Below are 14,155 nucleotides of genomic sequence, written 5' to 3' on the forward strand. Positions count from 1 at the left end.
AAGGAAGGAAAGAAGGAAGGAAGAGAGGGAAGAATCCAGGGAAGAAGGCTTCATTCTGTTTCATTTAGAGTCAAAGCACTTAACTTTTTCTTTTTTTTTTTTAAGGTGGGTTAGTAATAAACTCACCATTGCAGTTGCCATTGGTTAGAGAATTTAGCAGCATGTTCTGTTCACACTGAAATGAAACACACACACACAAAAAAAGTCAATTGCATACCTAAATAAATAAATATCTATTTAAAAACTAAATAACATATGGATTTAGTAATAGCGTATGTGTCAATATTTGTTAATTAAATAAACAAATATAAAAGAAGTAGCTATCATATACAGACAGATCACAGGTATAAGATACCAAACAACGTTGCTTGTTAACCATCTGGATAAGAATTGATCCTTAGAGAGTATGACCTATTGGGTAAGAAGTTGCACTGCCAATTCAAAGGTAAGCAGTTCGAATCCATCAGTGGTTCTGAGAGAGAGAAAGAAGAGCAATCTTCTCCTGTGTAATTTACAGCCTCTAAAAACATGCTGGAGGATTTAACTTTGGAGAGTTTTTATAAATCTTGCCTTTTAATAAATCTTTTAAACTTCATGGAAGTATACAAACAATCTTTGCATTATTATAATTATGATGAGGTGCTCTTTCAATAAACCCCTTCCTATTAAATACTGAGTTTAAATAACCCTTTTAAGTATCACAATCTTCCAATAACTTGGCACCAAGGAACTCTATTTGGTCATTAGACTCAAATTTCTGGAGCTATAGGAAATATAATCACATATGCAGCATATTCTCCAGCTATAGGAAATATAATCACATATGCAGCATATTCTCCATTAGAGGGCCAGTGTTGAGACTTGTCTTTCTTCAATGAAGACTTGGTTATAACAATCTTTACTTCCGCCGATTATTCTACTTCTTGTTGTGTACCTTAAAGTAAGAACCAACCCATAGCTAATGCTCCAGCAGGTTGTCACAGGCAGTAAATCGCACCAGAGGAGATTGCTCATATTTCTCCCGCAAAAAAAAAAGTATGCAGTTGATTTGAACTGTATATTTTTGCAATGGCAGTGCAATTCCTTATCCCTAAGGGATCTCTGGTGGCCTAGTGGTAAGAAGTTGTGCTGTAATCCCAAAGGTACACAGTTCGAATCTACCCACTGCTCTGTGGGATAAGGATGAACAACATCCTCTCATGTGATTTACAGCCTCTGAAAATCTATGGGTGGGTCAAGTAAGGGTCAGTTGCAACTTGACCATACTCAACAAGAAGCTACTAAAGCTCCTACAAAAGAATGTAACATTAAAATAAGCACCGGGAGCCTTGGGGGAAAAAAAGAACAAAAATGCTTTTCAGATATGTTTTGTGTTTGGTTTTTTTAAAAATTTTATTATTTTTGTGTGAGTGTACCGTCAAATCAGATCTGACTGGTACAGGAGGAGATTGTCCCTCCTTCCTCGGCAGAGCATCTGGTGGATTCAAACCGTGCGCCTCTGGGATTGTAGTTACAGCTCCTTACCACTAGGCCACCAGAGCTCCCCTGCTTTTTAGATATGTTTAGTCAGAACTCAGGACAAACCCCTGAATATCTCCACCAGGGTTTATACAGCTGTGTCAAAGAAATGGACCAGCAAATATATTTTCCCTTTCAGCGTGAAAGCAAGTTCTCCTCAACCTCTGAACCATTGTTGGTGGCTCCTGATTCTCTGCAAAATGAAATTCTGGCAAGCATAGTGAAGGGTGAAGATAGTCCTGGTGTTGGGCTGGCAGGATCAGCTGTGTGTATATACACATCGTGCAGATGTGCAGTGCTTCATGCTTAAAACACACCAAACGGCTCCTCAAACTCGTTGCTGTAGACTCAGAGCCAAGTCACATCTGACCCCCAGGGGGATTTTGAAGGCTGCATGAACATCACACAGGATGAGACAGCCCACATTTCTCCCATGGATACTTTGGTGGATTCAAACCAGCAGAGAGATATAGCCTTTGGGTCTGCAATGCAACTTCCTACGGACTATTCACCAGAACTCCCTGCTTCCTGTTCAAAGGGGTCTTATGTTTGGTTTATTGCTCTACTGCCCTCATCTTGAAATCCTTGATATTGTTTCACTAGAGATCCCAGACTTTCACTTATCCAGCGCTGTAGGTGAACCTCTATGGTAGGGATCAGGATGAAGCTCAGAGACATAAGCACGTAGTAGAGATAGGAATGTATTGCATGTATTGAGGTGCCAAAGATGAGAAGGCCAACATTTCTCAGCTACTCAAGTCATTGAGAGACAATAGATGCTTGACAGCACAAGACAGAGAGGAAATCTTAGTGATCTAGATGAATCAAGGGAAGCTTTATGGAGAAGAGTCAAACTTGCAATCAATCATCATCAAAGTATCAGCTAATATTTCATAGTATTGACTAAGTCCTATGTCTCATTCTAAGTACTTTGTGCTTATTAAGTCATTTAATCATTTTTACTATAAATGAAGACTCTGAAGCACTAAAATTCAATAATAATACAGCCAGGACGCCACAAGTAGTAAATTACAAACTCAGCTTAGCACCTAGGTCCATGTTCTTAAATACCACACTACACTGCAGACAGCTTAATGATCATAAACGGCTCAAAAATGTTATAGCATACTGATGTGGGGAAATAAAGGATGCTACTAACATCTTATACTAATGTTAGCCATATATGCTTCTCTGAAGTCATTTATCATACTCTATGTCCTTTACAGCTTTGTGTGTCCATCTTCTCCCTCTTGGTAAAAAGTGTCCTTTGGACTAGGTGTTACATCTTACCTATTCTCCTCAGAGTTATACTCTCTGATATACATATTCACAAGACCTGTGTTGAATTAATGATTTAAGAGGAGAATGATTATTTAAATGTTAATTTTAAGAAGCAAACAAAAAATAAAATGCATTACTATATTCTATTGGGGTGAGAGATCTCTAAACACTTATTTTTTCCTTGTATTTACAGTATCATAATTATTGTAAAGTTGTCTATAGTGGGATTTTCTAATCATACCATAGCTACTCCTACCTTGTTGATATCATCAAGTGGTTGGTTGCTGGTATTTTCCTTCTGGATGAAATTCATTAGATCTGTATGAAACTTCTTTGCATTCAGAAAAACAAGTGGGTTGTTTACTGAGATAATTTTCACCTGCTGCAAGGTCTCCTTTGGGAAGAGAGAAGGCATACATTCACAGCTCTGAGGTAAATAAGAGGCTAATTATATCTATCATGTCTAAAACTAACAGGTTTAAACATCACTTGATTGTGGGAGCAATCTCCTAGTTAACATTTTCATTATTAAAATTCCTTTCGAGAATTTAGTTTACTAGCAGGAGTGGCATCCACTTCCTAAAAAACATGTCTCTAGAAACTCTATGAACTTTGAGAAACGATGATAGTTACAGAAAGGCTTCGGGCTTTTTGTTCATGGGGTTGCTATGAGTCATGCTCAACTCGATGGCAACCAACAACAACAACAACAAGATCATGTTTCCTGGAGAAAGTGCATACTTGCTCTTTACTAAGAAACATCAATAATCACAAGACAAGTCTACATCTTTTCCTCAGAAATTACTTTGGGGTATAGACGTTAATGTTGGATTATCCAAACAGCAAAATAAGCACAGACTCACTTGCGCTAACTTACTAATCTATAGTGAACAATTTCACATATTTTGTCACCACATTAAAGACTCTGCTTCTAGTCTGGCTGGCATCTGTTCCTTTCCCAACCCCAGAGCAGTTTCCTACAGAACAAAAGTTTCCTCAAATTTATAATATGACAGAGGTGAAATATCCAGTATTCTATCCAACAAGGATATCAAAGGCTTACTTAGCTTTACTGAATCACTTGTAGTTAATAGTTTCACATGGCTTTACATGTGAAGTTAGTCCCAGTCAGTTTCAAAATGGAGAAGAATAAACAGTGCGGTAGTTTCAGGAAGTTAGCTTCACTTTGGGCAAGCATTGTCGTCTATAATGAATTGTCAGAAGAACACAGAGGAATGATGTAGAAAGCGAGAAGGAAGAATTTCAGAACAAAGCCTTTGCCACGTAGTCCCAGGTCTTCCTGGCAGCGATTGGAAATATATAGCTACAATGTTCTCCATGACTGTTGGGACAAGTGTCTGACTTAGAAATTAAGATAATAAAAGGTTCTAAGAAATAGTGATGTCTAGTCAATGGCCCCAGATTTTAGTAAATACACAGAAGATGTAAAAATTAGTAGGTTTAAGCTAAAGAAAGCCAAACGATAGGAAATATTAGGCATGTGTGTTTGAACAATGCATTTAACTTCTATAGATTTCCTTAGCTTTAAAAAGGATACATAAAAAAAATAACATTAAGAAGGTTTTGGTTTATAAAACTGATTGAACTCTAGAAAGATTTTCTACAAGTAAACCACTCAAGGAATATTAAAAAAAAAATCTATAATTTACCAACCCAAGATTTAATCAAGTGGAAGTCTCTTACAAACAAAAAATAAAATATAAATCCTTTAATTTTTCATGTTTAATTATCACAAAGTTCCTTATTTTATATATTACCATTAATCTTTCTATTTGTTGTTGTTACTGTGTGCCATTGAGTTGGAATAGACCACCTATATCTGATTCTCCAGCAGGTTTTCAGAGGCAGTAAGCCACACAGGAGGAGACTCCTACCTTTCTCCACAGAGCAGCTGCTGGATTTGAATTACATACTTTCAGCTGACAGCACAGCTCCTCACCACTAAGTCACCAGAGCTCTCTAAACAGAGATCTCCCAAAATCTAAATGGGGAAAAGATATTTCACTGTGACAAAGGGGTGGAAGAGTATATGAGGGATGGAAGGAACATTACTAATTTTTTTTTTATTTAAATTAGTTCCACCTTCATGTTAAAATCTTGCTCCTTATGGAATGTGTTTCACTCTTATTTCTGATACAAAACCATTCTTTAACTAGTAAGATTTGTTGTTGTTGTTATGTGTCATCAAGTTGTCTGGGACTCATAACAATCCTACGTACAACAACACTACACGCTGCTCTATTCTGTGTCAATCTTATTGTCTCTGACACACCTACCCCCATAACCCCAGCCACTGAATCAATACATCTCATTGAGGGTATTCCTCTCTTGCACTGTCCCTCCACCCTCCCAAGCATGACATCCCTCTCCAAGAACTGGTCTCTCCTTGCAACATGTCCAAAGTATGTCAGACAAGCTTCAGAATCCTTGCCTCAAGGAACAGCCTGGTCTCATCCTCTCTAGGATGAACTTGTTTGTTCTCCTAGCAGTCCAAGGTATATTCAATACTCTTCTCCAAGCACCACAGCTCAAGAGCATCAATTCTCCTTCTATCATCCCTAGTCATTGTCCAGCTTTCTGATGCATAGCAATTAATTGCAAAGGCCATGGCCTGGATCAGGCATACCATAGTCTCCAGGGCTGACATCATTGCTCTTCAGTACTTTGAGTAGGTGGGAGTAAAAATGAATGCTGTTGGAGCAAGGAAAGGGGTGGTTCAAGACATGTGCCAATGGCGGGGACAACACTGAAGCAAATCTATTGGTTATTTATACAATTGGGAAATGTCTTTAATCTGCTCTTTTCCATAAAATACTTGTCTGTGTGTCAGAGGCGGTGCGGTTGGCGCAGGATAGGGCAGGGTTTAGAGCTGTTGTGCATAGGGTCGCTATGAGTCGGAAACGACTCGATGGCACATAACAACAACAACAACGTCAGATAATATTCTATATCTAAGCATTCAAATTAAGACAGACTAGGAAGAAATATTGGTCATCCACTTCTGAAACAGCAGGCCTTCGAAACCCCGATTTATAATAGAGTACACTTAGACTAGCAGATATGGCAACCGAGGCTGAGCCCTCAAGTATGGAAACACATAGGAGGAGGAATAACTGTAAGCAGACACTAGTGATTAGAACATGGAATGTTAGAACCATGAATGTAGGAAAATTGGATATTGTTAAGAAAGAAATGGAATGCACAAATTGAAATAAGGTATAACAATTAAGTAAAATTAAGATTTCTCAGAGACACACCTCTTATTCAGGTAGTTGACTGGCATGTATCCAAAGTTTTAAGACGTAGAAAAATTTTCAGCATTTTCAACTTCCTAAATATTCCATCACTCACACCTCAAAGATTTAGCCTGAGTTGAAGGTAAGTATTAAACAGAATTTATAAACTAGTAACACTTGAGTGTTAGAGCTGTTGACACCAACATCCAATTTAGCATCAAATTTGAGAAAGTTAGGCTAAAGCACTTAGTTCCATCTGTAATGTGAATGCAAAGACGACTTTGGGAATGCCAGTCTTGGTTGAGCACTAAATTCCCAAGGAGAATTTACAGAAAAGAAAGATACATCGAAGAAAAGAAAGATAACATTGCTGGAAAATTCACTCAGGAGCACCTTCTAAGACTAACTCAAACAGCTCTCTAGATAACACATCTATTAAAACACATCTTTGCATACTTATTAAAAACACAAATCCTTCTTTTCCATAGCCTGAATATTACTCTGAAATACTCCTGGTGTTACTACTTATTTCTATTCTACTTTAAAATATCCTAATCTGGGGCATTCTAATGTTGTTGTGGTGGTGGTGTTGTTTTTGCTAGGTGTCCTCAAGGCAACCAGCAACCCTAAGAAGAACACATCTACACTTTGCTCTTTTATTCTACTCCAATCATCGTGATATTTTAATGGAGGTCAGTTATTTTCATTTTACTTGCTATTTAGTTGCTATGTGTCAGAGAGCTGGACAACGACTAAGAATGATAGAAGGAAAATTGATGTCTTTAATCTGTGCTGCTGGAGAAGAGAATTGAATATACCATGGACTGCTAGGAGAACAGGTTCACCCTAAAGAGGTTGAAATCCTTGGAGGCAAGGATTCTGAAGCTTCGTCTGATGTATTTCAGGCATGTTGTGAGGAGGAACAGTCCTTGGAGAGGGGCATCATGCTTGGGGAGAGGGAGGGAGGGACAGTGCAAAAGAGGAAGACCCTGGAGAAAATGGATTGACTCTGTTTAGGGTAATCAGGGTAGGTGTGTCAGAGATGATAGGTTGCCTCAGAACACAGCAGGGTTCAGAGATATTATACATAGGGTCTTGGAGTTACAAGAAATTCAATGGCATATAATACTACCACCACCACCAATTACTTTCATTCAGAGAGGAATCACAAGATACTGAAACAATGAGTGTAGGGTAGAAAAGGCTAACAAAACATTTACAAAGCAGAGTGAAAACTGGGCCAATTTTTAGAAATAGGTAGAAAATTAAAACCAACACCTTTTTGAAATCTCATCTATTTTCAAGCACAGCTAATGGCCTTGCCTAGGTATAGGGCTAATTCATGCAAGTTGTTTTCTTTTAAAAGTTGTCCATCATGCAAGAAACAGATCCAACTGGCATTCTATAATAAGGCTTTTGAATAGTTCAAATTGATTCATAATTGCAATCATCAACCAAGATGTGATGTGTGTTAACAGCAACCAAATCCGTTACTTATGGCATTTGGAACCAAGTAAGGAACAAACAACAATGTCGTACTTATAGATGGTTGCCAATCATACAACTTTCAATTATGCTGCTCTCCAGAAGTCCCACCCTTGTAGTTTCTTCTGAAAGTTCTAGGCATCTGATGTGGGGTACTAGATTACTGACAGAAGTCTCTAGAGTAATACGTTCAAAGCAATGTACTCAGATGATGTCTTAATGGATACAAACGTCTCCTACTCATTCAGGACATAACATAACAGGCAATATATTTGGTTGCTATGAAAAATAGAAGATTTTATTGACAAAAGTAATTACTGAATCACTTTGAACCAGTTCTGAAAGCTTTCTAATAACCATTGAATTTTATCATTCTCAGGCACCGTAGATTGATTTACTGAGGTTAAAAAATACTATAAATCTGCTCTGCTTTATCCCTATTTCCTATTTTTCTCTACCATGTAATTCAGGATAATTAATCCAGTTTGCAAGTTAATAATAAAAAGATGATTTCCAACCGTCTAATTTTATCTAAGTCATGATTTTCCATAAGCTGTAGTTCTATGAACCATGATATGGTCTTATATGAGTGTTGGTATGCTGTTGTTAGGTGCCCTCCAGTTGAGTATGACTCATAGTGGCTCAATGAACAACAGGTCTGAACCCTGTCCTATCCTGTGCCATCCTTACAATCTCTGACATTTGAGCCTGTTGATGCAATCACTGTCAATCCAGCTGGTTGAGGGTCTTCCTCTCTTTCATCGTCCTCCACTTTCTACACGCTCCCTCTAAGGAATATCCTCTCGTAGCCACATACCCAAAGTGTGTGATATGAAGCTTTATCTCTTTACCTATAAGGAGCACTCTGCTTGCACCTTCTCCAAGATATAAATGAGGAGAGGATTATTGTTTTCAGTCACCACAAGTTGATCACCCTAAGTGTATCACCTATTTATCATTAAAAGTTCAGACCTAATAAAAAACAGAATTATCTAATTTTAAAATGTCATCATTTATCTGTTTCTTATATTATCTTAAAAAAGATTCATAAAAATATGAATAATTACACAAAAAACAAAGGACACTAAACTTACACCTTCCATTTCTGTTTTTATTTTAAATTCCATTTCTTTCATGTTTTTTATATTCACAGTCTTTGCTCTGGAATTTAAAAAATAGGAAACAAATGAGTCATTGCTTAATTATCATATTACAATGAAGAAATAAAATGAATATAATTTGACCTTAACAATTACATTGTCTCTGAAATAGTTTAGGTCCTATATCCCATTTATTCATAAAATATTGGTAAATGTATATATTTTTGGATACTAAGAATAAACAAAAAGGGCATCTAACGAGAGAAGTACAAATATAATTTACCTTATTTGCATACTTAGGGCCCCATAGCTCCAACAGTCAATAGTAAATTAGAAAAAGAAAAGATTTATTATTAAAAGATAGAAGACATACAAAATATAAAAGAGTAGTAAGTATACATTTTAATAAACTTTTAGAAGAAAAGAAATTAGAATCAAAGCCAATTAATTAAAACTAGAAGCTGTTAAAAATTAATTTATATAGACAGAGTCTATAAAGTTTCAAATGTTTAAGAGTATATTCTTTCAAAAGGATTTTAAGTGAATGAGAAGACATTATCATATGATGAATGCTGAGAACAGAAAGAGAAGTAGTCAAAATAGGGTAACAGTTTACAGGTGCTCAGAGAAATTAGATAATGTGTTCCTTAAAAAAATTGTCTAGAAATATTTTCTTGAAGATAAATCTGGCTTCTAAATATTTAAACCTGTTTAAGAGGTTTTTAAAAATTATTATTTTCCAAATGGTTTTCTGTATAATTGACATTGATTACTGCATTCACTTATTTAAAAAAAAAACAAAACCAACAACCAAAAAACACAAACAACAAAACAGGATATAATCCAGGGATATAGGGATAATTTATTTACTTTAATTGTTGTTGTTGTCAGGTGCCATTGAGTTGATTCTGACTTACAATGACCAGCCCCATGTGGTACAGTACATTACCCCAAGGGGTTTTCTAGTTTGGAATCTTCTCAAGAAAAAATAACCAGCTTTTTCTCCTTCATTATGTCTAGATTCAAGCCACCAAACTTTAGGTTAGTAGTCAAGGGCTTAACTATTGCACCACCAAAGAATACCCTCAATTTATACTAATGGCAAGACATTTCTCTTCATAGAGATGAAGATATAATGATTAGTATACATCATATGTTTATAGAGGAACATTTACTTATTATCTATATTTTCAAAAGATCTAAGACCAAGTAAAACATGAGATTGTAATGCTAGCATTATTATTGTCATTATGTATCCCTGAGTTAGCCGACACATAGCTGACCTCCCCCCCCAGGGGATTTTCAGAGGAAGTAAATCACACTGGAGGAAAGTGTCCATCTTATCCCACAGAGCAGCTCCTGGATTCAAACCAAGTACCTTTGGGTTGGCAACATAACTCCTTACTATTAAGCCACCAAAGACCCCTAATACTAACATTAGGAGCAAGAATGAAAATCAAATGGCATCATATACTTTACTTTCTGTCAGAATAAACAGACATTTAAATAAGCTCTTACCTTGGGAAGCGTCCAATTACTATAGCTATGGTACAAACAACTCCGAACAATAGTCCCACATTGGCAGCAAAACAGATTGTAAATATATATGTACTGATCCATATCCCCTGAAAGAGAAGCACAAGATATGGGTCATTCATGATTGCTAAGACTTGAACAGCTGTATTTGCAATATTCCTTTGCTATCAGCAAGAATATATTATCTAAGAAGTGGTAATCTCGCCAGTCCCTCCCAAATTAGGTGGTAATTTACAAAATCATTGTTCCTGAATAGGGCGTAGGAAAGCACCATAATTTCTCAATCCATTTGTTTGTGGCTGGACATCTGGGCTGTTTCCACGTTCTTGCAATGGTGAGTATAAGGATTTGGGGAGGGGGGAGGCAGAGGGGTGAAGAAGGGCAGAGGGGAGGTTAATCATAGGATGGCACAATTTGATGGGTGGGGTTGGTGAAGGAAATGGGGGAAAAATCTGGTGTGAAAAACAAAGTATCCAACCTTTGTAAATAAACCAGTATTTTTTATAAAAAGGTACTTGCAGGGAGCTCTGGTGGCCTAGTGGGAAGAAGCTGCACTTCATGCAATCCCAGAGGTACACAGTTTGAATCCATCAGATGCTCTGCTGGAGAAGGAGGGGCAATCTCCTCCTGGACCAGTCAGATCCAATTTGACCATACACACACACAAAAATAATAAAATAAACTTTAAAAAAAGGTACTTGCAATGAATTGATCATTGAAAATATAATTTTTTTCTTAAAAGTAACAATCACACACACAAAAAAAATGGTAAACTAAACCTAAGAATATAGAAACTAATCCTAGTTCCAGCAAATTCTTACTGGGAGAGTTGGAGGAGATGCTTTCATTCCTTGATACTATCAACTTTTTTTATAAATGTTGATTGTTGTAGAGGTGCTCAGGCCTTTTGTACATAGAGTTGTGATGAGTCATGCTCGACTCAAAGGCAATCAACAGCAACAACATCAACTCTTAGCCCAATACTCAATAAAAAGTGTTTGCTGTTGGTTTTGTTAGGTGTGGGTGCCACGGACTTGGCAACTACTCATAGCAACCCTATGAGCCACAGATCTGCACCTTGCCCTTCCTGGGTCATCCTCATCATCTCTGTAAAGCCTGTTGTAGTCACTGTGTCAATCCATCTCATGGATGGTTCTCCTTTCTTCCACTGACTATCTTTCCCAGCACCATGTCCTTTTTCAAGGACTGGATCCTCTAAAATATATGCCCAAAGTGAGACAAAAATGTCACCATCCTTGACTCTAAGGAACATTCCTTTCAGACAGATGTGTTTCACAGTCCATTAAATATTCAATACCCTTTGCCAACAACACATCCTTGTTCAGTGTCCAACTTTCAGATGCACAGGGTTGTTGTTATGTGCCGTCGAGTCGTTTGCGACTCATAGTGACCCTATGTACAACAGCCCTACACCGTGCTCTATCCTGTGCCAATCTCATTGCCTCTGACACACCCATCCCGAGTGCCCCAGTCACTGGATCAATCCACCTCATAGAGGGTCTTCCCCTCCTGCGCTGTCCCTCTACTCTACCCAGCATGATATCCCTCTCTAAAGACCTGTCTCTCCTTACAACATGTCCAAAGTATGTCAGACGAAGCCCCAGAATCCTTGCCTCCAAGGAGCAGCCTGGTTTAATCCTCTCTACGATGAATCTGTTTGTTTTCTTGGCAGTCCATGGTACATTCAATACTCTTCTCCAGCACCACAGCTCAAAGGTGTCCATTCTCCTTCTATCCTCCCTAGTCATTGTCCAACTCTCTGATGCATAACAAGTGATTGAAAAAACGATGGCCTGTATAAGGTGCACCTTGGTCTCCAGAGAGACACTGTTGCTCTTGAGTATTTTAGAGAGGTCCCTAAACGCAGACTTTCCCATTGCAATACTTTTTTTTTTTTATTTCCTGGCTACTGGTGCCAAGAGTGTTGACCATGGAGCCAAGCAAACTGAAGCTGTGAACAATCTCAATCTCTTCGCCATCCATCATGATGCTACCGATTGGTCCAGTGGTGAGAATTTTTGTCTTCTTGACATTGAGCCTCGGTCCATATTGAAGGCTGCAGTCCTTGACCCTCTGCAGTAAGTGCATGAGGTCCTCCTCAGTTTCAGTGAGCAAGGTTGTATCATCTGCATAACGCAGATTGTTGATGGACAGGGAACAACTGAAAATATCATGGCTTGGATGAGGTTCACCTTAGACTTTAAACTGATTAAAATTATATTTAAGATCTGTAAATAATTGACTTCCATAGTTAAAAGCATGCCATAACTGCCCACTTTTTTCTTATTTAATTAAATATTACAGGCAATTGTTCACAGATTTGGGATCATTTCTCACAAATTCTGTTTTCTAATATTGTAAATGGACAGACAGGTAGATAAAGAGACTGACAGTTAAGCAATTTTGTTTAAGCCTAAAATTTAAAAGGCTAGGTCTAACATTAACCATGCCACTGTTTGACCAATCACCATAAAGATCATTATAATTTTATTTTCAAGGGACTATTTATAGTGAAAACTAAAAATCAAGGTCAATTTAGTTCTTAAAAACATTTCTAAAGATTGTAAGATACTATTTCTCTTTTAGTTGGAATTCCAAAGTTATTGTAGTTTTGTCTACCACCTAAAATTACAATTTGCAATAAGATATTTTATTATAGTTGGCATTTATAAGCTTATTGCTGGGGAAAAATATCATTAGGAACAAAATATTTTGTGAAATCCAGAAAGGTACATTTTCTAAACATGAAATCCTATATATATAAAATAGCACATCAATAAAAGTCTCTTCCTCACTCAAATTACCAGTATCACTTAGCTTATACACACAATTCTAAATTCTTTTATGTTCCTATAGCTGAATTATCCCTTTTGAGATACATTCAACAAATAAAAAAAGTGTTAGAAACTCCTCTGTAATATAATACCATAGAATCTTTAGATGAGACAGTTTGATATCTCATTTGTTCCGTTGCCTTCACCCCCTCCCCAAGGCAGATCTGAAAAAAAATTCTTAACTTTAAATACTTCTCTTTTGTCTGTATTATTTATCTATACTATGCTTGAGTGATTCTTAATAATGGGGTGTCTTGAAAAACATAGTCTTTGGAAGAAACTAAGGAATTTTGTCTCTATAAACCACTTCTTGACATAGAACAAATATTCTGAAATAAAAGACAAAATGTATATTTAAATGATTCTCGTGCTCAGATCCATCATTTACAAATACATTGCTAAGTACTTATTATCTAGTCATCCCAGTCTGTCATCCATTAAGTTAGGACATTGAGATATATATTTATTCTGGTAAATGTACAAACTTTGTATTTGTACATAGTGTGGTTTATTTTCTTTCCTAATGTATTATACTTCAATCAATCATATACAAACAGTATTTCATGATTCTGGTAACCACTTCAACTTCTTATAATGACTCTGAATCTTACTGAAACCCTGTGCAAACTGAATCTATATGAATGTGGCAGATAAGACCTCATTAAGTGGCCAAGTCCAATTTCTCTGATGGAACTACCATATAATAAGGGTGAGGGAATAGAAGATCCTTATCTTCTCCATTTAAGAACACAGAGCTTGAAACCAAAATTTATCAGAGCAAACAAAAATATTGTTAACATCTGGTTCTATTTTCAAAGCATATTTACTCTCCCACATAGCCATCTATCATAAGCCAGGATCACTAAGTGTCCATTATTTTTTCCCAAGGATATATTTATACCTTAAAAATAGCTACTGGAAATTCACAACATACATCAGCAATAGTTCCACTAGTTAGAATCAACCTCAATACTCTTCTATAATAATTCCCAATAAAATCCAAATGTTACTGGCACAGTTAAGAGGATGCTGCCCTGGATGTGCTCACCAAGTTGTGCCAAGAAATCTGGAGAACAACCACTTGGCCAACTGACTGGAAGAGATCTATATTTGTTCCTATCCC

General features: G+C 36.9%; 1 protein-coding gene across 1 annotated transcript in view; it reads right to left on the reverse strand.

Annotated features, from left to right (window-relative positions):
• Positions 1–14,155, reverse strand: part of SLC26A7 (solute carrier family 26 (anion exchanger), member 7) — a 166,457-nt gene that overhangs the window by 20,708 nt on the left and 131,594 nt on the right. The window contains exons 12-15 of the mRNA XM_006884596.1: positions 10,160–10,266; positions 8,636–8,702; positions 3,056–3,193; positions 127–175 (exon numbers count right to left, since the gene is read on the reverse strand). Of these exons, the coding sequence (XP_006884658.1) occupies positions 127–175; positions 3,056–3,193; positions 8,636–8,702; positions 10,160–10,266 (361 nt within the window). The remainder of the gene's footprint in view (positions 1–126; positions 176–3,055; positions 3,194–8,635; positions 8,703–10,159; positions 10,267–14,155) is intronic.

The sequence above is a fragment of the Elephantulus edwardii genome, unplaced genomic scaffold (assembly GCF_000299155.1).
Source record: "Elephantulus edwardii isolate Elephantulus edwardi_28Jun2011 unplaced genomic scaffold, EleEdw1.0 scaffold00036, whole genome shotgun sequence".
Taxonomy (NCBI): domain Eukaryota; kingdom Metazoa; phylum Chordata; class Mammalia; order Macroscelidea; family Macroscelididae; genus Elephantulus; species Elephantulus edwardii.